At 37.2% G+C, this 26310-nt stretch overlaps 1 protein-coding gene across 1 annotated transcript in view; it reads right to left on the bottom strand.

Moving 5' to 3' along the window:
* CNBD1 (cyclic nucleotide binding domain containing 1) overlaps positions 1-26310 on the bottom strand; it is a 210920-nt gene that overhangs the window by 158382 nt on the left and 26228 nt on the right. Inside the window, exon 5 of the mRNA XM_064480798.1 lies at positions 11086-11244. Within this exon, the coding sequence (XP_064336868.1) occupies positions 11086-11244 (159 nt within the window). The remainder of the gene's footprint in view (positions 1-11085; positions 11245-26310) is intronic.

Raw genomic sequence — 26310 nt, 5'->3', positions numbered from 1 at the left:
AATCCTGCCTCGTTCTTTAAACTTACTGATTTACCTGCATCCCCTCCAATCTCTACTGCCCTGTATTCAGTTACTTTTAGACTCTGAAAGCATTTTTAACTGAACACCCTTACACAAGTCCCCTCTGTCCAGAAGGATGTTCATTCTGCCATTCACAAGACAGGCTCCTTGTCACCCTTCCGGTTTCATCTTAATTATTATAGCCTTTAAAAGGCCTCCTCCCTGACCATCGTATGTGGGCCCTCACCCCCTCCTCCACTCCTGTCATCATTATTCTCTATCAGAATACCTGATTCACCTAATTCTTACCACTTAACAGAAGTGATACTATCTGTTTACATTTTTCCTTGCTTCTTGTCTCAGTACTTTGTGACACTGTAATTTCCACGGGACTGAGCAATATATTGGCTTTTTCACCCCTGTATCCTCAAGTGACCTAATAATTCCACCTCAGACACTAGCATAGTTTCTGGTTCTGACACAGATAAACCTCTAAGTAGGCTAAGCAAGAAACAAAAAGACACAAATTAACAATTCAGAAATGAAAGAGAGGATGCAACTTCAAATCTCACAGACATTAAAAGAATAGTAAGCGAATATTACACTTACACCTAAATGTGATAACATAGATTTCAGAGACAAAGTATTTGAAAATCACAAATTAGCAAACCTGACAAAGAAGAAATAGAAATGTTGAATAAGCTTTTATCAATTAAAGAAACTGAAATTATAATTAAATTTTATGCTAAAAGAAAATTCCATGCACAGATGTCTTCACCAGTGAATTCTACCAAACACTTAATAAATAATAAAAATTTCAAAGCTATTAAAATAAATTTTATCTCTAAAATAAACTGTATCATATATTAATTTTAAATTACTGTAGCATGTTAAATGTGTATTTGCCTGAGTCAGTGAACTTTTTTTATGTAGACCTTATTATTTTATAGTAGTTTTAGATTCAGAGCAACATTGACAGGAAAGTACAGAGATTTTTCACGTAACCCCTTCCCCTACACATGCACAGCCTCCCCCATGAACAACATCCCCCACCACAATTGTACATTTATTAAAATTAATGAATCTACATTGACACATTATACCATTCAAAGTCCATGATTTACATTAGGGTTCACTCTTGGTACACAGTCCATGAGTTTGGACAAATGTAAAATGTATTCATCATTACAGTATCATACAGAGAAACTTCACTGCCCTAAACTTCCTCTGAGCTCTGTTATTCCTCCCTCCCCACTGCCCCAGCTTGACAGTGAATGATCTCTTTTCTGCTTCCAAAGTTTTGCATTTTCTAGAATGTCGTGTAGTTGGAATCACACAGTATGTTGCCTTTTCAGATTGGCTTCTTTTTACTCATCATATGCAATTAAGTTTCTTCCATGTCTTTTCATGGCCTGATGGTTTGTTTCTTTTTAACCTGAATAACATTCCATTGTCTTGATGTATTACAGTTTATTTATTCCTTCATCTAGAGAGAGACATCTTGGTTGCTTCCAAGTTTTAGCAATTATAAATAAAGCTGCTATAAATATCCATGTGGAAGATTTTGTGGAGGCATAAATGTTTCAACTTCTTTGGGTAAATGCCAACGAGCACAATTGCTGGATGATATGATTTAAGAGTATGTTGACTCCTGAAAGAAACCACCAAACTATATTCCACAATGTCTTTACCATTTTGCATTCCCACTGTCAATGAATGAGAGTTCCTGTTTTCCACATCCTCAACATATTTGGTGTTGTCAGTATTCTGGACTTTGGTCATCCTGACAGGTGTGTAGTGGCATCTCTTTTTTGTTTTAATTTGCATTTCCCTGGTGACATAACACAGACTATCTTTTCAGATGCTAATTTGCCATCGGTATATCTTCTTTGGTGAAGTGTCTGTTAAGATCTTTGGTGTATTTTTTTTAATCAGTTTGCCTTCTTATTGCTGAGTTTTAAGAGTTCTTTATATATTTCGGATAACAGTCCTTTATCAGATGTGTCTTATGCAAATATTTTCTCCCAGTCTCTTGATGTATCTCAACTCCTTCTCATTCTCTTGATGTTATCTTTCTCAGAAGTTTTTAATTTTAATAAACTCTACTTTATCAAATATTTCTTTCATGGATCATATCTTTGGTGTTGTATCTAAATTGGTGAAATTTTTATACTTTCTCAAAATGTGTTTAAAATAGGAAAATAAATCCACACTGAGATGGAAACGTTGGACAGTGAGCTAGACATTCACCAAAGAAGTGAAGAAATCTGCAAAGTGAATATAGCATAAAGCAATCGCCAACCTTGTCCCTGTCGTTGAACGCCAGAACGGGAGCATAAGCTTGGGGTGAACGGCTCACTCACTCAGAGCTGGCAGCTGAGAGCCAGCAGCCAGCCACCCTGCTCACAGCCAGGGGAATAATCGTTTTCAGGGCCAGGGGACGCTCACTATACTGTAACTGAAGTAATTCTGCTCGGTGTATTGTTTGATTTGCCTCATTCTTTAAAGTAATAAATTTCCAACTGTCATAAGTTCTAGTCCAGAAAATGGCAGTTAAAAGAAAAAATTAGGGCAAATACTTGAAAACTATTAATAAATCTGCCTTTTAGAAATTATAAGCATCAAAATCACTGAAAATAGCAAAAATTGAGTAATATGTTTGTAGAAACACAATTATTTATTATAAGTAAAGTAATTCGGTCAAAAGGATTTTTCTGTCAAGTGTCTTACATTGTTATATTTTTCAGCAACCTTGGAGGTCTAACATGTCACCACATTGCTCTTACGTCACCTTGTTACTCTGCAAACAATGGCAGTTAAACTAAGAAGTGAATGGTAGGTGGTCCAAGCTGAGGGTTTTAGAGGATACACAGCCTCTGGCTCAGACAACAGCCTTAGAAGCATAACCCTATAGGACCTCCTGTAGGAGAGGGTTACTTCTAAATAAAAATCTATTTCTATACTGAAGAGCTAATTTATCTGAAATATCTATGTATTAAGAAATATTTCTAGGAGAGTAATCATTTGGAATTAACTATTCAGTGTTATTTATTACACTTTTCATTGTGACATTTTCTTATTTAAACTAAGGAAAAATATATTGTCCACATTACAAATACACAAGAAAACAAATACTCTTGTTCTTTAGTGATTAATGATAAGGACAATGTTGGCTACAAAGGGAAAACGTGACCTGATTTGTAATTTTGTTTTGTGAATTAATAACTCATTGAATTGAGTCAAAACTTGAATTGACTCAAGGACGTAATCTCAACATTTCCACAGTGGAAAAAAACAAAAAGTCGATAGAAAGCTATACTGTTTGAGTGATTTGTTACTTGGAATGTTCAGTGTATATACTCAAATTCAAAATACACCTAGGCTGTGGTATATGGCACTTTTTTTCTGAAAAAAGATATTTATTTGTTACATAGAGAGCTAAGATCAGAATATATATTACTAAAACAAAGAGTGTGTCATTTACAAACACAGAAATTAGGGTAGGTTACCAGGATTATGTCTGTACTGTGAAATGCAAACAAAGAAACAAACTTACCTATTAGGAATATATTCTTATTTCTTATTGCTGTTAATGTTATTGCTATTTCCTCAAGAGAAAGCTCATCCACACACATTGACACATAAAGAAATGAAGGTCAGTATCAGTGGGGCCATGGGAACCTGCGATTTACAGCCTGTTGACCAGGAGTAGAGGTAGCGATTTTGACTTGTGACTGGCATCAGAAGTCCAAGGAGGGGCTTGTGGGAAACTCCAGGCCATGGCTGGTCAGTCAGAAGCACAGACTTTCAACTGGTTTCTGAAAGGGGAGGTTGACTGTACCCATAACCTGTGAAATGTGAGGCTATCTCTGAGCATGTAGTGTCAGAATTGAGTTGAATTCCTCATTGGTGTGGGGAACCTCCACTCCACACACCGGATACTGAGTCTCAGAATACCTAGTTTATTTATTTATGTTTAAATTTTTAAATGGAGGTACTGGGGATTGAACCAGGCTAAGAATGCCTCTACCAATGAGCTATCCCTCGTGTAGTGTTCTTGTAGGAGAGACCCAGAGAGCGCTCACCACTTCTGCCACGAGGACCCAGTAAGAAGAGGGCCATCTCTGGACCAGGCCGTGGGCCCTCACATGACCTGACACCTGCAGGTGCCCTGATCTGACACTTCCCAGCCTCTGGAACTGTGAGAAGGAAATTTCTGTTGTGTAAGTCACCGCGTCTTATCATATTTTTGTTATAGCAACCCAAATGGACCAAGACATGGCTACACAGTGAAAAAAAAACATTTTACAAGAAATACTGTAATCAGGGGTATTTGCTTACTTCCAAACAATAGAGCAAAGATATAAAGATGTAATTTTCTTAAATACTAGTTAATTTGTGACCAAATAGTAATTTCTGAAATTCCACTACAAAAATATCACTGGCAACTTTGTAAACTAATGTAAACATATGATAAATAATTAATAGCTATTATTTATTCTCAAACTGTAAGAGAAATGTGTATATTCTTTCTTAAGGGAATTTAAAAAATGAGACACACTGTTGCTCTATGATACTAGGAACCCCTTTATGTGGCAAGTACATAGGGAAGGCTTTTATAAAAAACCCTGTCAAGATATGGAAGATGCTTTGGGAAAGAGAAGACTGACTTGCTCAGAGGGCCTATGATGGACCAAGTAACATGCATGGGGCTTTACACGTTCAACGTCATTTAGGCTTAACAACAAGGATCCTATGAGTTTATTAACTGTGCCCATTTCATAGATTAGTGAATTGTGTATCAAAAGGTAGAAATTCACCCAAGATCATACAACTAATAATTAGAGGAGTGCAGTTCAGAACCCATTTCTTTCTGACCCCAAAGCCCAGGCATTTTACAATACGTGTATCCCAAATGTAACTTTAATTCTCACTGTCATGGGTAAGCCAAGATCCACTGCCTTACTCTTTTATACTATTCATCTATTGGCGATGAGTTTTTGATTTCTGTCCTTTGCTAATTCATCTCCTTAACACAAACAACTCTCTTTTTTTTGGTTTCCAGTCTTACGTCATAAATGATCACTGTTTCTGTCTGAAATCTAAACTACTTTTAGCATTCACATCACTCTTTTTTGAGCTATGCTCCCTTTTAGCACCAAATAAAGATGTTCTTTTCCAGAGGAGAGGGCCTCCCCAACTTCAGCTAGTTTTCAACCAAACACTGTATTTTTAATAGAATTAATAGCCCACAAAGTGTTTTTCTCTCATCAGCACATAGCCCCAAAATACAGTTTGAGATTACGATTCCTCGGTTCATAAGCCATTTCACTGGAAAACAACAGTGTAAGAACCATATTGCATTTGGATTTTAAGCAGCCTGAGTTTAAAAAGCAGAAACTCTCATGTCCTTTCAGGGAGCAATTCCTCTGAGTCATTCCTGAGCAGTGGCTTTGCATCACTGCTCCACTGCAATATAATGATCTTCAGATGCCTAGTTGCCTCAAAGGAAACATCTTTAATTGGAGAAAGGAGGAGAAAAAAACATTTGGGCCAAGTTTTCTCAGAGGATCTTAAACTGCTTTTCACAGCTGATTTATAAGTTTGTCTCTTCGCCTGCTCTTTCCAGAACCCTCACAAATGCATATGCACATAATTTTCTTTCCGAGATTAGTCATTTATAAAGAAATCAATTATTGTTACCAAAGCGATCCACAACTGCATTTTACAAGCTGGCAGTGTCACAGGCAATGCAGTCAACCAGAAACACGTGAGGGCATTAGGTGGTGTGCCCAGCATTCTCCTTGCTGGTGGCCAGGTTGAGCCAAGAACTTAATGTGCTTCCAGGAATATCAATTGAAAACTGTTTTGCTCGTGTCTTTTTTAAAAAAATTAGATCAAATTTCAGACGTCAAATTGAACTCCCTAAAACTGAATTCAGACCATAGTCATCCCTCACCCAGGTCAGTTCTGTAAAGTCTTCTGACAGGTCATCCCAAATCTCCTCCTGGCACCCACAGATGACTCTCCATTATTATGTGAATTGAAACACATCATTCTCATTTTGCCTGCCACACCAAGATCAAAAAATCTGCCCCTGCCTACAAGACCCTAAGTAATGACCTGGTTCCCAGCTGCCTCTGACGCCTCACTTCCACCAACTCCCCCTCTCACTCATGCACTTTCAAAACACTGGTCTCCTTGCTAATTTTTTTTTTCAACTTGCAAGACATGTTACCATCTTGGGCTCTTGCATTTGTGTTTCCTCTGCCTGGAATGCACTTGTCCAAAATATTTAATTAGCTAGCTCTCTATTTCATTAAATTATCTGATCAACGTCATCTTTCAGACATGACTTCTCTAATCATTTCCATCATGTTCCATGCACCTTTTCTGCATTCGTTTTTATTTCTAGCACTTATCACTGAGTGACGTAACATCTATGTGTTGATTATCTCTCTTACATTAGACTATAAGCTCCCCATGAGAGCTTCATCACTGCAGTCCCAAGACCAAGAATATCTCCAGAAACATATAGTATATGTTGAATTCGTGAACAGGTGAAAAATAAAATTAGTCAAAAATTATTTATAAATTGAAATTCCAATTTATGGTTTAGTTCATAGCTTTTAATGTTGTTTACCCACGATCCATCCCCCCCTTCTGAAATAGTTTCTCTTTTGAACTGCTCTTATCAATTGAGTGTAAACTTGGTAAAATTATAAATTATAAAATATAAAATAAATGCCTCCAGCATTCATCCAAGACTTGGATACAAAAACAAACTGCAACAATCTGACTCCCTATCCCTGAGACTGAATGTGACCCTAGTAACCCTCAATCAAAAACAATTGTAGCTGATCCAGTCCATTATTGTCTTTTGAAGAGATATGCAGAGGCAGATACCATATCCAGCATTTATTATTTCTTCTTCCTTTTTTCTTTTAACATTTTTTATTGAGTTATAGTCATTTTACAATGTTGTGTCAAATTCCAGTATATGTCTTCTTCCGTTTTGGGAGCTATGCAATGTTCTTCTATAGGTTTTCCCTTTCTTGCCCACCTTTTTCATGTGGGTTTGCTGTGATTAACCAGAGTCAGTTTCTGTTCCTTACAATCTAAAATCTAACACACATGATAAGCTCATATTCAATGAACAGAAAGTCTCCTAACGCCCTTCTGTCTCCTTCTCATCTCTCCCGCCCACTGTGTGTGCTCCAGACACGCTTTCCAGTATCCAGTAGTTGTCCCCCAGCTATTCAAACCCTCCCTTTCTGGTGACATGCCCCATAAGCGCCCTTTCCAGTGCTTTTAATGTTTAAACATCATTTTTCCTTCCTCCCTTCTAGCACTGTGTACTCAGAGCTGCTGAACTGAAGTATAAATTAAGAAGTAATCAATGATCAAGCCAAAATACACCCAGTTACCGATAAACAATAGCTTCTTAAATCTTGTCAGGTGTACTTGCATTTCTTTAAAAACAGACTACTGTTACTTAAAGTGAATGTGTTTGTTAAAATTTCAGGATGACAAAGTGAAGAATTTTAGATAGTCTAAGGCAGATAAACAAGATTGTACTGTGTAGCACAGGGAAATATACACAGGATCTTGTGGTGGCTCACAGCAAAAGGGAATGTGACAATGTATGTATGTTCACATATAACTGAAAAATTGTACTCTACACTGGAATTTGACACAACGTTGTAAAACGACTATATCTCAACAAAAAAAGTTATAAATAAATAAATAAATAAATAAATAAATAAATAAATAAATAATTAAGTTGCCTCACTCGAGTAACCCCCTGATCTCATCACAGTTCAGTTAGCGATAAACAGAGGACCAAGACAGGACAACTTATCCATCAATTAAACAGATTTTAGTTGAACTACTCTTGAGTGAGTACATAAAGCATACAGACCCACTGCAAATGTGATTCACAGACCAACTACGGCTAATGCACTCCAAGGGGCCCCTCAGTCACCTGGGTTTTGGGGGATGGGGGCAAAACCAATGATTTGTTTCCAACCAGAAGATATGGCAAAGGAAATGGAATATGAATGCTCTTAATTAGGTCATATAAGACTCCATCTTATCAGAATGAGAGACAGAGAGAGAGAGACTCCCTTGCTGGCTTTGAAGATTTAAGCTTCCACTTTGTGAGAAGGTCTGAGAGAGAATGATGCAGCAAGGACCTATGGGGCCTCTAGGAGCTGGGGGTTTGGGGGGACAGGCAACGAGAGCCAGGAAGAAAGTAGAGACTTCAGTCCTACAACCACAAGGAGCTAAATTCTGCCAACAACACATGTGAGCTTGGAAGAGGAGCTCATGCTCTGGAAAAGAGTGCAGCCTGGCAGACACCTTGATTGAAGCCTTCTGAAACATGAGCAGCTAGACCTTGCCTAGAGAGATAATAAGTGCACTTTGTTTTAAGACACTACACTTATGATACTTATGATAATATATTACACAGCAATAGAAAACAAATACACTAGTATAGCAAGGAGACAAGAAGATAAAAAGCATGCCTATAGAAGAACTAACATAGATCGTGGACTTAGTATATGCATTGCTCTTATACTTACTGGTGTTTCATGGCCATTTCAAAGCACTGATGTAAGGATTAAATCAGGAATTTTTTGTACAGAAATGAATCCACAAATGACAAATGCTGGAGAGGCTGTGGAGAAAAAAGAACCCTCCTACGCTGCTAGTGGGAATGCAGTTTGGCGCAGCCACTGTGGAAAACAGTACAGAAATTCCTCAAAAGACTAGGAAAAGACTTACCATAGGAACCAGTAATCCCACTCCTGGGCATATATCCAGAAGGAACCCTATTTCAAAAAGACACCTGCCCCCCAGTGTTCATAGCAGCACTATTTACAATAGCCAAGACATGGAAACAGCCTAAATGTCCATCAACAGATGACTAGATAAAGAAGATGTGGTATATTTATACAATGGAATACTATTCAGCCATAAAAATGACAACATAACACCATTTGCAGCAACATGGATGTCCCTGGAGAATGTCATTCTAAGTGAAGTAAGCCAGAAAGAGAAAGAAAAATACCATATGAGATCGCCCATATGTGGAATCTTAAAAAAAAAAAAAAAGAACATAAATACAAAACAGAAACAGACTCACAGACATAGAATACAAACGTGTGGTTGCCAGGGAGGAGGGGGATGGGAACGGACAAACTGGGAGTTTGAAATTTGTAGATACTGACAGGCATATGCAGAATAGATAAACAAGATTATACTGTATAGCACAGGGAAATGTATACAAGATCTTGTGGTAGCTCACAGCGAAAAAGAATGTGACAATGAATGTATGTATGTTCATGTATCACTGAAAAATTGTGCTCTACACTGGAAATTGACACAACATTGTAAACTGACTATAACTCAATAAAAAATGTTTTAAAAAAAGAGAAAATAAAAAACAATTTTTTTTTGTAAAGAAATGAAGGCTTTGTGCGACTACTAAACATCTCACAACAGTGAGCTTCCTTCTCATTTACTCTGTTGCAACTCAGCGGGTGTCACAGTCCCGCCCATCGCCAGCAGTCAAGACCTTCATTCTGAAGAGTCACCCGCGGCCAAGTCTGAGCCACCGAAAGGGAGGGCTTGTAGTACTTCAGGACCTCCTTCTCCCCCACCCGTTCTCTCACGTGGGAGTGAGGAGTGGGCTCTAGAAATCGTCACTGTCCCAACATGTGTCATCCCCAGCGCTTGGAGACTGGTTGTTACACAGCCGGCACAGAGGTCCACGGAAGGAAGCAGCAGGAGCTTCTTTTCTCATACTCCCTTGCATTTACACAACCTTCTTCCGTGGCTCTTGCTTTTCACAGCAGTCTGTTGGTAACACGGTGCTTGGCTCTTGTCGGCTGGTTATTTGCATTCTGACTTGAACCTAGATTTACTTTCTAGTACTTCGACAACTTGCCAGAGAACCATACCCACGTGAGCTCCCCTGCATCTAAGATAAGAACCCTTGCTATCCAGAAACTGCCACCTTGTTACATTCAGAAAGATGAGGACTGATAACCTACTGCAAGTTCTGCAGCCCGGTACAATCTGAAATCAGCAATGAGTCATTCATGGGTTTCTAGACACAAAATTTTTAATCCAGTGCAATTTTAGTCAACATTATGGCTTAATGGAATGCAAGTGGCTGTGGCATCCTACAGCTCCAATAACTTTCAGGGCTTTAGTAATTTTCTACTGAAGTATATTTTTTAACACACTCACTGAACACATTCTAATTAATTTTCTATTTTTAACAGCTTACAAGTTTAATTGTACCCTTGTATGTCCAGTGGTTATTTCCTTCTCTACAATTCCCTCACACATACTTTCCTATACAGCAACTAGTTTTTGACATTTCTCTCTTTCTTTTTTTGTCATCATTTATAAGTAAAAGCATCAGAAATCTGACCATTCTCAAATTTCTGAGAAGCACCGATTGTATTTTCTCAAATTTGCAATTATAATTTTGAAGAAAAGTGCTTACAGCATAGGACTCTTAGTTCCTCCAAACATAAATGCCAGATTTTTCATTTCTCATCCATGCTACTGGTCTCTTTTAGGCACAATTCTAGTATTGATACTTTCATTTTTGGTTTTGTTTCTATCATTAATCTCAATTCCAATACACAAAATTGTTCCATGGTCTCAGTTCAACTTTAGTTTCATTCACAAATCCAATAGCATCTCTGGTAACCAGCCTCCACCCAGATTTAATTCCTACCCTCTTTCTCCATCTTCTCTTTCAGGAGAAGCTGTACCCCAGTGACAGCACAAAGTACTCCAGAAAATTAAAGAGAATTTGAAGTAAGCTTATTTAAAGGCTCTGTGATGGGGAAGACAGCTTAAATTCTGTGAAGGACTGACTAATCTTAAGTTAACAAAATCTTAAACATAATTTAACATCATCAGTAAATAACACTCATCTAAAAACAGCTCTCCTGAATCAAATATAAATAAAGTACTTAATTTCATAGAACTAACTTTAAAAAAAAAAAAGCTATTCAAAAGAATTATTCAACTACAAGAAGTAATGTATTAAAAAATACTTACAATTTCTTTAAGATAGCCAGGAATTCTGTTAACTGCTCTTCAGATTTTTTTGGTCCATATAAAGTAAGACCACCATGTTCTTTTTTAACATGGATAGCTACATTGTGAGAATCATCAGGTTGTTGGGGTTGACTTTCTTCTGTGCCTTCAGCAGGTTTTCTGAACAAAGAAACATAATATTTTATACTGTTGCATTTTGTACAGAAATTACTGACATGAACTCTATTATCAAGAGTAGAAATGCACTGAGATAATTTGGCATTTTAATAATTTATTCCTTTTCAATGCCTTTTTTTTTTTTTTGGTCATCAGTAAGGCAATTAAACACATTACTTTAATTATAAAAATTAGTGTATATAAAATATTTTCTATGTACAGAATTTGATTATAGGCATTATAACTGTCCCAAATGATTGTAGCATCTTTCATAATAAATTAGGTGCATGTATTTAGGAAAATATTTCAATGATTAATATGCTTCTTTTACACTCTTAACAGCTGTTTTTCAGTGTTTTTTGGGTTTTTTTGCACCAAAGATCAAAGCACATTTTTTAAGCTTTTGCTTCTAACTGGTAAATTATGAAAACCTTGGAAGTAGCCGCCATACTTTATTCTTGTGCTATGGTATGTTATACACTCAAGTCCCGAAGAGAAGGACCATTTTCCATTTATTTTTCCAGCTCAAAGCTTTCCTATTAAGAGGTCACTAATAAACTATGGAAAAGAAATCTAACAAACACTGTCCATCCTTAAGAAAAAAAAATAGTGGAGAAGATGATAAAAACCCAAATAATCATAGATTAGTACCTCTAATTATATACATGAAAAGATTAAAAGCCAAAATTAATATAAGATGAACATCACGTGGAATAATAATAGCAGTCATCACATTAACATCTAACATATATTTGAGTCCTTTTAAATGTGCGAGCTACTCTGTCAAACATTATACACATACATCACGTTAACACTAACCATGTGAAATAAAAATATATTATCCCTAATTTATAAGATAAAGAAGTTGCTGTTAAGAGTTTAAATAAGTTGTCTAACCATTCACATCCAGTAGAGTCGGATTTTTTTGGTAATCTAAAATCTACAGAATATTAAAGCTTAATAGCAAAACTTATCTGACATACACAGAAAAAAGCCTAGCGTAAGTTACAAAGATAAAATCAAAAGCCAAAATCCATTTTCCCTTCTGCCACTTTCACAGGCCCTCAGCCATTCTATCCACAGAGGCCCAGAACCCTATTTAAAACTCTATCCCTAGTTACTTCTCTAAATAGTAAGTGCAATAAAACTCAGCAATGATGAGGGTTCAGATAGAAAGCAGTTGGCTGCTCTCCTCCACCCAGCCCTGATTCTCAAATGCAAATGAAATAAAGTTTTGATCTTCTAGAGAAGAGAGGTTTGTGGACTGGGGGACAAGGTGGAGGTAGATAAGGCAGATTTTGTGGTGGAAATGTGGAAAGTGAGTTCCCATACACCCAGGATTCTTCTGGCCCAAGTTCATCATATTTGCCCAAAGCAAGAGACTCCTGGAGTTCCTACCTTTATATTGGAAATCTCAAGCCAGCCAGAGGGTTCACAATAGTCCCCAAAGATATTTAAGCCCTTTGAAGCCAACCAGGACATACCAAACCACCAAATCCAGCAGGAACAAATAGATGTTCGTATACATTAATTGATTAATTAAGTTGTGTCTTACGCTCTTTGGAAAATGGTAGAAAGTAATTCTCACTATATTTACTAGCAATAATTCAATATATAAGTTCAAAATGTTCAGTCACATAAAAGTCAAAATTATTTTATGAGAGATTAATAAACAACTGTGCAAGCTGGCAGGGCCAGCAGGAGTACAGGAGGGCACATCTTCTCTAAGGAGCTATGCTGGTAATCTCAGACTTCTCTTTGTTTCTGTTTCACAGTTACCTTTAATTTTTAGTAAAGTTTGATACCGTAAAATCTCTGATTCTTGTGAGTTTAATCTGATAATTGAATTGTGTTATTCTCAGGCTTATAAAGTTTTTTTAATACAAATCCTACCTATTACATAATATTTGTGCTATCATGTTATTTGTATATATGTAATAATATTTATGTATCTAAACACTTCTTATGATACAATATTCATTTTAATACAAAATCTTAGTGAACTGAAAACAAAAGTAAACTTTCTTAACATGACAAAAGTACTTGCAAAAAAAAAATACAACAAGTGTTTTACTTAAAGTGAAACATTAAAACTTTGCCTCTGGAATCAGAATTATGTATGCTGTTCTAACCTATTTAATACTGTGGTGGAGGTCCTAGCCATTAAAATTAAAATAGCCACAAAGTATAAGAATTGGAAAAGACTGGTAGAGCTCTTATTTTATAATAGTTTATATACATGGAAAATGCAAAATAATCTACAGATACTAGAATCAGTGAGAGAATTCAGTAAATCTGCTGAGTTAAAGTTCAACATACAAAACAGCAATTTTATTTCTGCCTCTAGGTTCCTTAATATGTAATGCAGGAAGGCAACAACAGACTAATCAGTCTCATAAATGTGTTATTGAGAGCTGTTAAAAGTGGCATGAAGAATTTATACACGTTGTGTAAACAATTATAAGATGCTCATACAGGTGCGAAAGCAGGGGACATACTGCGCTTGTCAGGAAAAGGCAGTGTCTCTCAGAGAGATTTAAGCTGAGACATGTAAGATGACGAGAGACAAAGAGTATCTGCTAAGAAGCTAAAGGAAATTTTTCTAGAGGAGAAACTTCTAAAAATGCTAAATTTTACCCAAAAATATTTTTGCCCTGTCAAATAGGTGTAGCCACTGTCCAACAGATAAATATCCTCTATTAATCTATTCATATTTTTTTAGCATCAGCATGTCCACTGACTTGTTAATTAATTTTTACTCCAAGTCAATGATACTAATGCAAGAAATTATTTATAGAATTGGATAGATACCATAGAGCACTGGTGATTTTGTAATTCTATCCCTTTCTCTGCTATTGACTTTTTAAAGTTTTTGGCATTGTTTTGCACGTTAGCATTGAATCAAGACTTGGAATCAAGCTATCCTAGCAGTCACTGAATTCCTTGTCGCCATGCATGTGCAGTTTTTAAAAGCCAGAGAAGTATTAATTTTATTAAATCTTATTCCTGTGACCCTTGAGTACACACCTCTTTGTGATATTCTGCATGACAAAATGAGAAGTGCAGATAAACGTTTTTGTAGCTTTCCAAAGAAATTTTGGTCTCCAGTAAAATTGCTTCTACTATTATCTGAGTGGCAAGCTAAAGTATCCACTTTCTTTACTGAGCTTCATATTTACTTGAAAGAACCACCAACAGACAAACTATAATAATTGACTTAGATGCTTGGATATGACCTGGATGTTTGGTATATATTTTCTCAAACATGAGTGAAGTGAGATTGTGACTGCAAGGAAGATGCAGTGTATGTTTCCAATGATAAAGTGCAAACTTCCAAGTGAAAATTAGAATTTAGAAAACTTGCATCTATGTCCTTCTGTGAGCTTGACAGCTTCTCAGTACTTAAAGGCTCTTCTGATGAGATTATTTGTGACGATTGTGATTTTTTAAAAAATATTGCATAAAGAAACGTCAACGTTTGCAAGATCTGCACAGCTCAATGAACCAATGTTTTCCAAATGGCCAATGTAAGTATTACAAAATCATACATTGGGAAGAGAGCCATTCATAGTTCAAAATGTACTTTTTACAGATAGTAATGCTTTTAAATTGGCTATATTCTAGATTTTTTTTCAAATGCCTCAGTAAACTCACGTGATATGGATTAGCACTACTGCTAAACAAAATAAAATGAAATTCAGCATATGTTATCTCATTCAGTCCTCTAATATCACTCTCAAGTATGTGCTATAGTTCCTACTTTTGGATGAAGAGACTAAGATTCAAGTTTGAGGTAATTTTTTAAGGCAACATAATTGCTAAATTGCAGACCTGAAATTCAAACCTAGATCTGATTCGTCCAGAGACCATCACAGCACTTTACCCTCCATACATCCTGGCATTCGAGTTCTTACAAACTTTTTTATCGGTCCTCAAAACCTTTCTTTAACCTCCTTCATCACTTTTTTGTAAATCCATATACATTTTACTAGGTAGTAGTTAGAGCCAGAGTAATACATGGTTCTAACTAAGATTCTTCCTTAAGATGTTTGCTGTAGGATTCTTCAGTCTTTTTTTTTTTTTTTTAGAAACTGAAGTCATCCTGACTCAAAAATACAAATTAAATCCAGTCACTTTAAGGGCACTAAGTTAACTCTATCTGCTGAGTTAGTCTAATTATCACTAATGCCAAGCCACGGAAATAAATGGGGACAGGTAAATCCCCATCCCCACGAGGAAAGTGAGTAAATTGCAGGCTTTGTGTTTTGCTGAGCAGGAGTGCTGACTCTGCCCCACACATTGCCAATACAGCCGAAGTTAAAATTGAGGACAGCTGAAGGCAAGCTCCGTTATAAGCGCTTGACAGCCAACGTTGGAATCCTGTCCTCTCTTACAACATAAGAAAGAATATTTTAAGGTTAGACAGAGGTAAGCAATATTTCCCTGGTTTTTACTAAATTTAATGTCCTTGACAAGCTCAAAGTCTTCTCTTTCACTTCCAAAAAGCAATAGAAGTTCCACGGTTAAAAGCGAACAGTTGGACTTACTGGTGTTCTATAGAGTAAAGCATCGGTACAGTTTCCAGAATACATGGCAAGCTGCGCAAACAAGCACAAAAATCAAGTTGTTTAGAGACGATTATTAACATAGATTTACCTCCTATGGATTAATTGAAATTAAAGTTCAAATCAAAAAGTTGGGCTATCGAAAGACAACTTTTAATAGAACAGTATATTAATATATATTTAAATGATAATCAAATAGCATGTGCTGCCTCTGCTTATCACCTAAACTCCCTCCGGGCGCAGTTCAATTCAGCAAACATTTACCGAACATCCAGCCCAAGCAAAGAAACGTTCATTGTGTTCATTATCTCAGCTCCCAGGTATGAATCATTTCCATTTTTCCACTTTAATCACCCCACTTTTTCCACCCACAGAACATTGCTGAATTTGTCACACACTTGGGTGATTACAAGTCTACACTGTCTAATTTTAACTGATCTTTGATTCTGCTCAGCATCCTTAAATTAGCTATTTGTCAAGCTCTTCCACAGCCACCCGAATGGCTCTCATCTAGTTCCTTTTCCACCCCATTTCCACATTCTACAGACAGCCTTGCTTCAGCACGAATGCTCCCTGACTGACCGCTGTATAAGAATTAATGATTATTAAACGACTTGAAAAGGAATATAAACACCATTCCAACCATTCAGCTCTAGTGCCACTCAAGCTGGATTTAATTTTAATTTATCAAAGAGAAGAATTAAATGCAGAATTTTCAGAATTTCTCTTTTGATTTTATACTAGTCTCCTCAGGTAGATCCTAACCCCATACGGCTAATCTAAGTAATGAATGGAATTCATTTGGGGGAACAGAAGGGCCAACTTGGAGGCAGGGAGGCCAATTTCCTGGCACCAATAGTACACAACCTGAAAGATGCTCCAAACTTTCAAGTATATCCTTTCGAACCAGAGAAGTGACTCTCTTTGAATCAAAGATGGCTTTTCTCCCTTAGCTGCGTATGGTCCTTGATGAATCAGATTTATAAGAGCAGACATCACCATTTGCATTACTGCTTCAGCTGAACTTAACGATTCCACCATGTCCACTATCTAACTCTTAAATGACGATACCACATTTTTCCATTATTGGGATATCAGTCAGGAATTCCATGCACTACAGATGATGTCAGCTGGGATCTACTGACCTCTTAAAACCTAGATAAGATCCCATGAAAATTCATGAAAAGTGAAAAGCTCTTCCTAAAATTTCAGTTATTTCCTAGGGGATTACATTCTGATGTCACCTCTGCCACCATGCTTCTTCCTTAAACGCTCACTTTACTCCATGTCTTGTTTATCCAGAAGTAAGGCTAACCTTCCCTATATTTCCTCAGCAAAAATAAACTTAAACCAAGTGCTCAGAGCATTTGTAAGTATAGTAGATGGAGTTCATCAAATACTGGGGGTATTTAAAGAGCTTTGCATCACATATGACACAATGTACTTGAAACCCATTAACAGATCTTTCTTTTCTTAAGTGTCCTCACCACCATGCCCAGGACCAGCGGATTCTTCTCACTCAGTGCACATCTTCCTTCAATTATTTCCTGGCTGTTCTCACTTCTTTTCTCCCCTGTTTTTCTCTGCTTTTTCTCCCTCCTGGATGGTTCCACAACTCCAGATTAGAATGTCTCTACCAGGCAGAGCAATTCAGCCTTCCTCAGCCCCTACTCCCAGACACTTCTAACCAAAACCATCAGGAAAGAAGCATCGCAAAAGGTCCTTCCCTCTATCATAATCTACCATTCCTCAGTGGTAGTTGTAAGCATAAATGGCATTTTTTTAGACTCAGACTTGAAGCTTTCTTGTAGCAGTCCACTTTAATGAAGCGAAATCCTTTGCACGTAGGCAGTTTCTACAAATGGCCGTCACTTTGCTACAATAATGCCTTAGGCCACCCAGAGTGTCATTTTTATGCCACAGTAAAGTCTTTAATTTGGGCCACAAAGGATGACAGCACAGCATGGCTGAGGCAATTAGTTAGATTTTCTATAAACTTCTCTCCCTTTCCCTTCATAGAATTCTCCAGAAGGTCAAATTATTGCTCCTGAAATGGCATGACAGTCCTTCATTTCTCCCTTGTATTTCTCTTTCCTTTCTTTCTTCTTTTTCTCTTTCCCCTCTCCCCCCTCCTCTTCATTCCTCCCTTCTTTCTTTCCTCCCTTCCTCCCTCTTTCTTCCTCTTTCTTTCTTTCTTTTCTTCCTTCCTTCCTTCCTTCCTTCCTTCTCTTTTCTTTCTTCCTTTCTTCCTTTTTTTCCTCCTTTCTTTCTCTATCTTGATACCCATGGGGGAGATCATCTACAATGTTTAGAAAAAATTATTTTCAGGTTTCTGGTCACAACTACAAAACTGGGCAATTAGAGCATCAGTTAAGATAGCTTCACCAGCATCTGGAGAATCAACAGTGTGAAGACTGTCACATGTGGTCCTCTTTGCCTCAGGGACTCTTCTTATTCTGGCCAACTCTTACTTGTCCTTGAACTTGAACATCCCCTCCTCAGGGACGCTTGCCCTGATCTTCCAGTGCATCATCAGTGGTTAACATAAGCACTCTCAGTGCAACCAGCCCCCGAACCTGTAATCACCTCTGACACCCACTGTGCTTCATTTATCACCTCTTACTCAGGGCCTGTCAGTGCCACCAACCTGTACCTTCTGAACACAGAGACACCGTCTAACTTACACTCGGCACATGGTCAGTGCTCAATACACATTAATTAAAAGAATAAATAAATAAGACTTTCTCATGAAGTTTCTTTCCAGATAGTGTTTTTTGGCTTTTCTTTTTTAGAATAAAATAGTGAAACAGAATTATTCTGGTTTTGACTGTTAAGAAAATACAAGGAATATCTCATTCAATGGATCTCAGAACTTCAGTGAAAATATGGGTTTTATAATTATAACAAGAATAGTTTCATTTGTTTTAATGTTAAATACATATTTTTCAAAAAGCCCATGGCTAATTACCCTGAGGCCAGATCCAAGCTAGCATGAAATAAGCTCTACTTAGACGTAGCTGTAGCACATGGGTAATTTTGACAATGTTAGAAAATGAAATTGAGTCCAAAATCTCAAAAGAAAATCACAAGCTAAAAAAGCAATTTTGCAGAGAGATTTTTTTTTTTAAGTCAGTCTATAAGAATCCATTTGTCTAGGTTTTTCAGTTGCTTTCTCTCCAAATGTTTATCTTAATTTTCCAACATTTTCTGCACTCACATTTTTAGAGAGAACTTATAATCCATCCAGGTCATATATGTACTGTTCCAAATGATTGTTTTAAAATGTTTGGGAAACTATACACGTTACAAAGAAGTTCCACATCATTTTAATCCAGATCAAAGCTGCATGTTACCACTGCTTTTAGATCTAGAAGTGAAATTCTGAGCTCCAATTCAAGCAGCTGAGATATCCTAGTTGTCTTTAGAATCTAAAGTCTAAAATGAAGCATCAATTCTTTGCACAAAAGATACTTTGAGAGCTTTCAGAGAGATTGATAATTTAGCCAGCTGAGCGTGAGACTCCTGGACCCATGAGGAACACCCCCAGAAGACTCCTCTGGCCAGGCTGACTTTGGCACATCGGAGAACACCTGGTGGAGCCCTGGGGCTGGGGGGCTAGGAGAATGGCCGCACAGTGCCAAAATCTTTTTGCTCTTCCCAAGTCAAATTATTCCGTTGCAAATAATGTAACGCAAAGTGAGAGAAAATGATTTTGCAAAATATTACCATGGAGACAGGAGAGAAGGGAGCAGGGCACAACCATTAAAACAATGGCACTACAGTTGAGGCTATGACATAAACTTGTTTGAACCAACTAAGCCCAAGATGGTGGAAGATTCAACTTCCAGTAGACCTTGAACCTCATTACATGCTCACTGTAAGACACTAGCCTGACATCTCCCAGGCTGACTATAAAAGACCAAAATGTGGGCGGGTCCCAATTCCTGGAATTCTCTGCTTCCCCCAAATAGCTAGAATAATCTTCCCACTTGTTAGCATGTGAAATTACCCGGCCCATAAAAACTAACCATCTTCAAACCTTGGGGCCTGCCTCTCTCGCCTTCTGAGATGGCCCACACTCTGTCTGTGGAGTGTGTCTCTGTCTAAATAAACTTGCTTTCACTCTACTATGGCTCACTCTTGAATTCTTTCCTATGCAAGACAAGAATCTACTCTACAGGAACACTATTACCTGATTATAAACCTGTCATAACCTATTACAAGTTCTAAATCTGAAATCTTCTTTGAAAATAGCAAGCTACTCACTCTTTTCCTTATGTGATCCTATGCTTAATCAGAATTGAACTTTTTAAGATAATAGATACTGATTGGACCTCATTAAAATGTCCTGAGTAAAAATCTACCAAAGAAATTCCAAAATACCACACTCTGCATATTAAGTGCAGCGTGAGATTTGCTGCTAAATTTAATGAAACAAGCATATTATGAGCGAAGACCCATGCCCAGCTCTGTAGTTTAACTAACTGAAATAAATCCATAGATGAATGAATTAATTTTTTAAAGTATAGGCTAAATTCCCCACCCCCCAAAAAAGTTGCAGTTTAATAGTTTTTTTTCATTTTCTTAAAGGAAAACAAAAATCAAATAGTCTCTAAGTTTGCTACTCAAATTGTGGTCCACGGACCAGGAGCAGCAGCAGTTGGTAGCCTGAGTCTCAGCCCCACCCCAGACCTTCAGAAGAAGAATCTGCATCTTAATAAGCTCCCACTCCTTAACCTCTGGGGATTTGTTTGCAAATTAAAATTTGAGAAGCACTGATCTGAAGTTTATTGAAAGCCATTTTGAAAGCAACAGCAACTTTCTGTTATTGACCCTCAAGGAATGTCATCTCTGTAAATGCTTAGTAATTACCTATTAACAAAAAATGCCCATGAAGGAGAGTTTATTCTACTATCTTCTACAGTATGTCTCTTTGGGTAAAACAAATGAATCCTATATGTATTTGTATTTGTTTATACAAAATAAGTGGAAGTACAGAGATTTCCCATACATCTGCTGCCCCACACACATGCACAACTTTCCATTATCAACATCCTCCACCAGACTAATACATGTGTTACAATTGATGAACCTACATTGAAACATCATCAAACAAAGCCCATAGTTTACATTAAGGCTCACTCTTGGTGTTGGACGCTCTATGGATTGAAGAAATACACAGTGATATATATCCACCATTGTAGTATTATACAGAGTACTTTCACTAAAATTCCTCTCTGCTCCATTTAGCCATCCCTCTCTTTCCCTTAAACCCTGACAACTGCTCCCCTTTTTACCATCTCCATAGTTTTGCATTTTCCAGAATGTCATACAGTTGCAGTTAGACAGTATGCCCCTTTTAGATCGGCTTCTTTCATTTAGTAGTATGCATTAAGGTTGTTTCATGTCTTTTCATGGCTTGATGGCTATTTTTTTTTAAGCGCTGAATAACGTTTCATTATCTGACCTAACACAGTTGGTTTAGTCATTCTCCTACTGAAGGACATCTTGATTGCTTCCAGGTTTTGACCATCATAAATAAAGCTGCTGTAAATATTTATGTGCAAGTTTTTGTGTGGACGTGTTTTCAACTTGGGGTAAATGCCAAGAAATATGATTATGTGGTAAGAGTATGTTGAGTTTGTAAGAAACCACCAAACTGGCTTCCAAAGTGGTTGTATCATTTTGCATTTTAATGAGCAATAAATGAGAGTTCCTGGTGCTCCACATCCTTGCCAGCATTTGGTGTTTTCAGTGTTCTGGATTTTGGCCATTCTAATAAGTATGTAGTAAGTGTCTCAGTGTTGTTTCAATTTGCATTTTCCTGATGACACATGAATAGAGCATCTATTCATATGAGGTTGTTTATTTTTTGCTATCATTACTCCATGAAATTTCCTTTTTACAATGTCCTAATTAGATTTCCAAATGCTTTTCTCCTAAAAAAATTTATGAAAAATACCGTGTTAGCTGAGCCATAACCCAGCCATCCTGAGATGTGATCGTTTAGAATAACATATTTTATAGAGATAGGAACCCCTGCAGCTTCTCATTATTAAAGGATATTTTCCTCTGACTCCTCTTTATATGAATACAGTTTTGATATTTTAATACCTAAATGGATTAGTGGGATTGAAATTTTATTTAAACCCAAAGATTTACAAAGATGACAGCTTGCTTCCTTTTTATAAAGCATTTCAGACTTTCTCATGAACACATAGATTCTCTTCTCCCAATATCACTGCATGGTGTCTGTCCCATTAATTTGAAAGAGTTTGATAAAATAACTTTGTTCTTGTGAGGTAAATAAAGACTCGACCATGCCAATTTTCTGCCCATTCCATTTCCTTTCAGAGCTTCGTTTGGGTGAGTGTTGGGGGAGGTTCAGGTTGCTAATACGACCTTGGTTGGAGGGAGAAGCTCCTCTTGCCTGTGAGCTGCCAGCTGAACATCATCCTGTTTCTGCTACATAGTGGCTGCTGGTCTACTCAGGCCCCTAGACTAGTATCTTTCGAGGGAAGACTGGGTTTTTTTGGCTACCACCTCTGCTCCTGCTGACGACCTTTCACTTGGTTCATCCAGATTTCTACCTCAGTAGCCTGTTCCTCCCCCTCCCAGATCCTCCATCTCTTCAGTCCTGTCAGGATCTCATTATCTCCTCACCAGTGTTCATGGGAACCTCTGGATCCCTTACATGCTAGACACAGGCCAAGTGGAACCAACGGCATTCGCTCCAGGTTATCCGTAAGCACCTTCCTCCACCAGCACTGTGCTATTATTCTCACTTCATGTTGAACGAAGCCAAATTTAGGTCCTACTGTAACAATAATTCTCGAGAATCACCTAGGGATATTTTTTAAATACTTAGGCATTGGCCCCAAGTCATAGATTCCTATTTACATAGTCTGGGTTGGACAGAGACCTGGCATCTGTATTCCATAAAAGCTCTCCAGGTGACTCTAACGTGCCTCGGGGACGCACCTTCTTCAGCAGCTCTCTGGACGTTTCTGCAGACCTCATATCCTCGAGGTGAGATTCATACCAAGGGCGGGAGTGGATGAAGAGCGACAGTCCCCGAGCTTAGCTAACTTCCTCTCCATCACTCCTTTTCCCCATATGCCCCCATTTTATATCCTCCTGCTTCTCAAAGCAGTATTACCCTTCCTTTTTCTCTGACACCATGATGGTTCATGGGGTGCAGGAAGGGAAATGGTCATACTATTAAAGGAAGATATCATGAGATAATACAAAATATTATCTTCAGTACATGTCTCCCTGAAATACCCGTAACACCAAATAGGAATTTTTATAAAAGCAAAGTACGATATTAACAAGAATACAGGCTTCCTTCTGAATACTTGAATTCTTGTCCCCCTCAAAATCACATTTTTAATAGATGTATCTTTAACATAGGTTTCTACAATTCTGTAGATGTATGTTATGTATGCCCACAGTTATTATAATTTCTTTAAACTTCTTTCTCTTCTGGAAATAAACTGATGCAACAATGCATTGATTGAAAATCTACATTGTATGGTTTTAAAAATTTTTTGAAGCAAGTAATGCAGTGTTTTTTTTTTAATTAATTTGTGTGGGGGTGGTTGTTGTTTAACCTGCTTTAAAATAAGGCCGAATTTCTTGAGAGATGGTATAAATCTACATAAAACATCATTGCCGTCTATAGTCCATAATGACAGTAAGAGTTAGTACAATTAAAATCTCCTTCAATGCGTAACTCTGAAGCAGGATGATATTATCCTCTTTTTCTGAGTGAAAACTGAGGGCAGTCAATGCTCAGAGACTGTTCCAAGGCCACGGTGCTGGATTGGGTGAAACAGAGACTCTCCCCCAGGTCTTCCGGATCGAAATTCAGTGCTCTTTTTAAAACAATATGTCTATTTGATTTCCTGTATCTGTGAAAATACCAAAAATTTACTTTCTCTCTGGATGATCCACACACAAAAAAATAAATTTTAAATAATAATCAGAGTTCCAAGCAGCCCTTGATCTCATTCTTGTCATGTACTCAGTTTCTGCTCAAGTGGAATTGTTTGCCTACGTCCCAGCCAGGTCTTCCATTTATGCTCGTTAGTGTGGCATCGCGCCAAGTAGATTTCATGGTTGCCTGAAGCATTTCGTCCATCCTCCCTGCACATGACTGTCTTTCTTCTGTGTTTAGCAAATGCTCTGGCATCAGGTGTTCTCTCCAGCTGCCCACAGCCAGGCAGCTGCCATACTTCAAAGCCCTGCTATTGTATCTGTCACATGACCCTTGAGTTAAATGAATTATAGAGTGTTGAATATGACAATGATAAGACGTAATGGCTGTTGAAGAATAATTTTAATAGTGCAGGCATTTAGTGTCTGCTAAGCTTCATGTTTCCTCATCGATTTCATTCTGCCAAAAGCTTCTCTGAGGTACCAGAGCTCTGTGCCCACCATCCGGGCACATACAACTTTATCACGACTTTTACATGAGGGACCAGTTTGAACTGAGCCTAGAGGAGATTTATAATTTCTTAATATATTTATGGACTTCTGTTTTAATTCCGTTTAAGATATTTTTATTGTTACTTTAGAGCAGACTTTTTGCTGGCAGAAAAAATATAAATCATTTGAAATCTTGTTTTACTATTCCTTGATTTTTTAAAACTATTTTGAAACAATTGTAGATTCTAAGAAAGTTGTGTAAGAGAGGTCCTGTATACATTTCCCTTCATTCCTTAAATTTCAAAGTAAAACTCTGAAGTCAAATTCCAAGTGGTTAAGAAGTCAGATTTGAACCACCAACCACTAATTCACTCTAAGAAAAACGCATTCCAACTGGCAGAGTGAAATCCTCTTATAAGGGCTTTCTAACACTCTTGCTTAATGTATTTATCAGTCAACTTTGGGGAGATATTATCAATAGGTATTTCCTAAGTACATGAACAGGCAATTCACCCAAGAGTTCAAATGGCCAATAAACAAACAAAACAGTGCAACTTACTAAAAACAACAAAGAACAGGAAAGCAAACCAATGAAATAATTTTGGTCATCAAATTCCATCATTAAAAATAACGTGTGATCCTGTCAAGGGCAGTTTGAGACAAACTTTCTATTGCACTAATGGTTGGAGTAAAAGAGGCAAAAACTCGTCTGAAACCAATTTTGCAGTAACTATTAAGTATCTCAAGGATGTTCAGACCCACCCACACACCAGGCAAAAAGGGCCGGGGCAGGGGGTGGAATTCTAGTTTTCTCCATATAATGTATTTATCAGTAATTTTTCCTCTCTACTTTTAGGTATTCCCAAATACTTTTATATCTGGGGAAAAAAATTACATGCCAGTTTTTAAAATAAAATCATCATCTTCAGAATATCAGTTGCACTACCCACTCCCCAAACCTTAGCTATGAGAAACTAAGACACAGAAAATTCATTTTGATGAGTCACACCACACATTCGTATGTATGTGATCTGATTTTATACTCAAGATAACACAGTGAAGTAATCTAGCATCTGAGTATCAGCAAAGCCTTTTGCTTCAGTTCCACCAACTTGGTGGGAGTCTGACCCTCAAGCAAATTATTTACTCTCACCAAGCCAACCTCCATGTCTCCATCTGTAAAATGGGAATGGCAAAAGGCCATTCAGAAGATTAAATAAAACAATTTATGTAAAGCACAGTCCCTGGTACAGAGCAAACATTTCCTAAATGTTAACGGCTCTTGGAAGAATTTCCTCAAGTCAATAAAGATTCTTTAACACATGACTTTAAGTAGCTATAGAAAATGAATATTCCATAATGTAACCATTTCAACACAGGACAGTACTTGAATTTTCTGCTATTACAAATAATCCTATACTACATTGTGATGCTATACATAACCTTTGACTGCCTCTCTGATTATTTCCTTAGTAAATATTTTTGGAAGTGAAATTACAAGGTTGAAAAGTATATACAAATTTTAACTTTAATTTTTTTTAAAAAAACCCCACAATTTCAAGCTCATTTAAAAAAATTTTTAAAAACAGATGTACCTAGAGGAAAAGTGAAAATTCCTCCTGCTCTCTGCAAAAATCAGTGTTTAGAGTGTATCCTTTCTGTCCTTTTGTATGCCTTTATAAATAATACACAAATACACAAAGCTGCTTTTTGTTTTTGGTCTTAACTGAGATCATTCTATACATGTTGCTTTAAAGTTTGTTTTTCACTTATTTCTTGGACCTTTTCTTATGCCAATACATATAAATCTACAGGAACACACACAATTTTTCTACATAGTACAGATGTACAGTCATCCACTTAATCATTCCTTTATGGATAGAAATTTGAGTTTGTTCCAGTTTTTACCATTAGAAAAAATGCTGCCTTGGAAAGCTTTCTATATGAACCTTGTGCACAGAGCAAATCAATTTGTAGGATGCATTCCTGGAAGTGGAAATGCTGGGTCAAAGGAGGTACATAGCTAAAATTTTGAAGTGGTCTTGCTCATTTGTCCAATTTATCAATTATACTC

Source organism: Camelus dromedarius, chromosome 30, assembly GCF_036321535.1.
Source record: "Camelus dromedarius isolate mCamDro1 chromosome 30, mCamDro1.pat, whole genome shotgun sequence".
NCBI classification, from domain to species: Eukaryota; Metazoa; Chordata; class Mammalia; order Artiodactyla; family Camelidae; genus Camelus; species Camelus dromedarius.
Note: the sequence above shows the minus strand (reverse complement) of the source record. Positions and strands in the feature narration are given on the sequence as shown.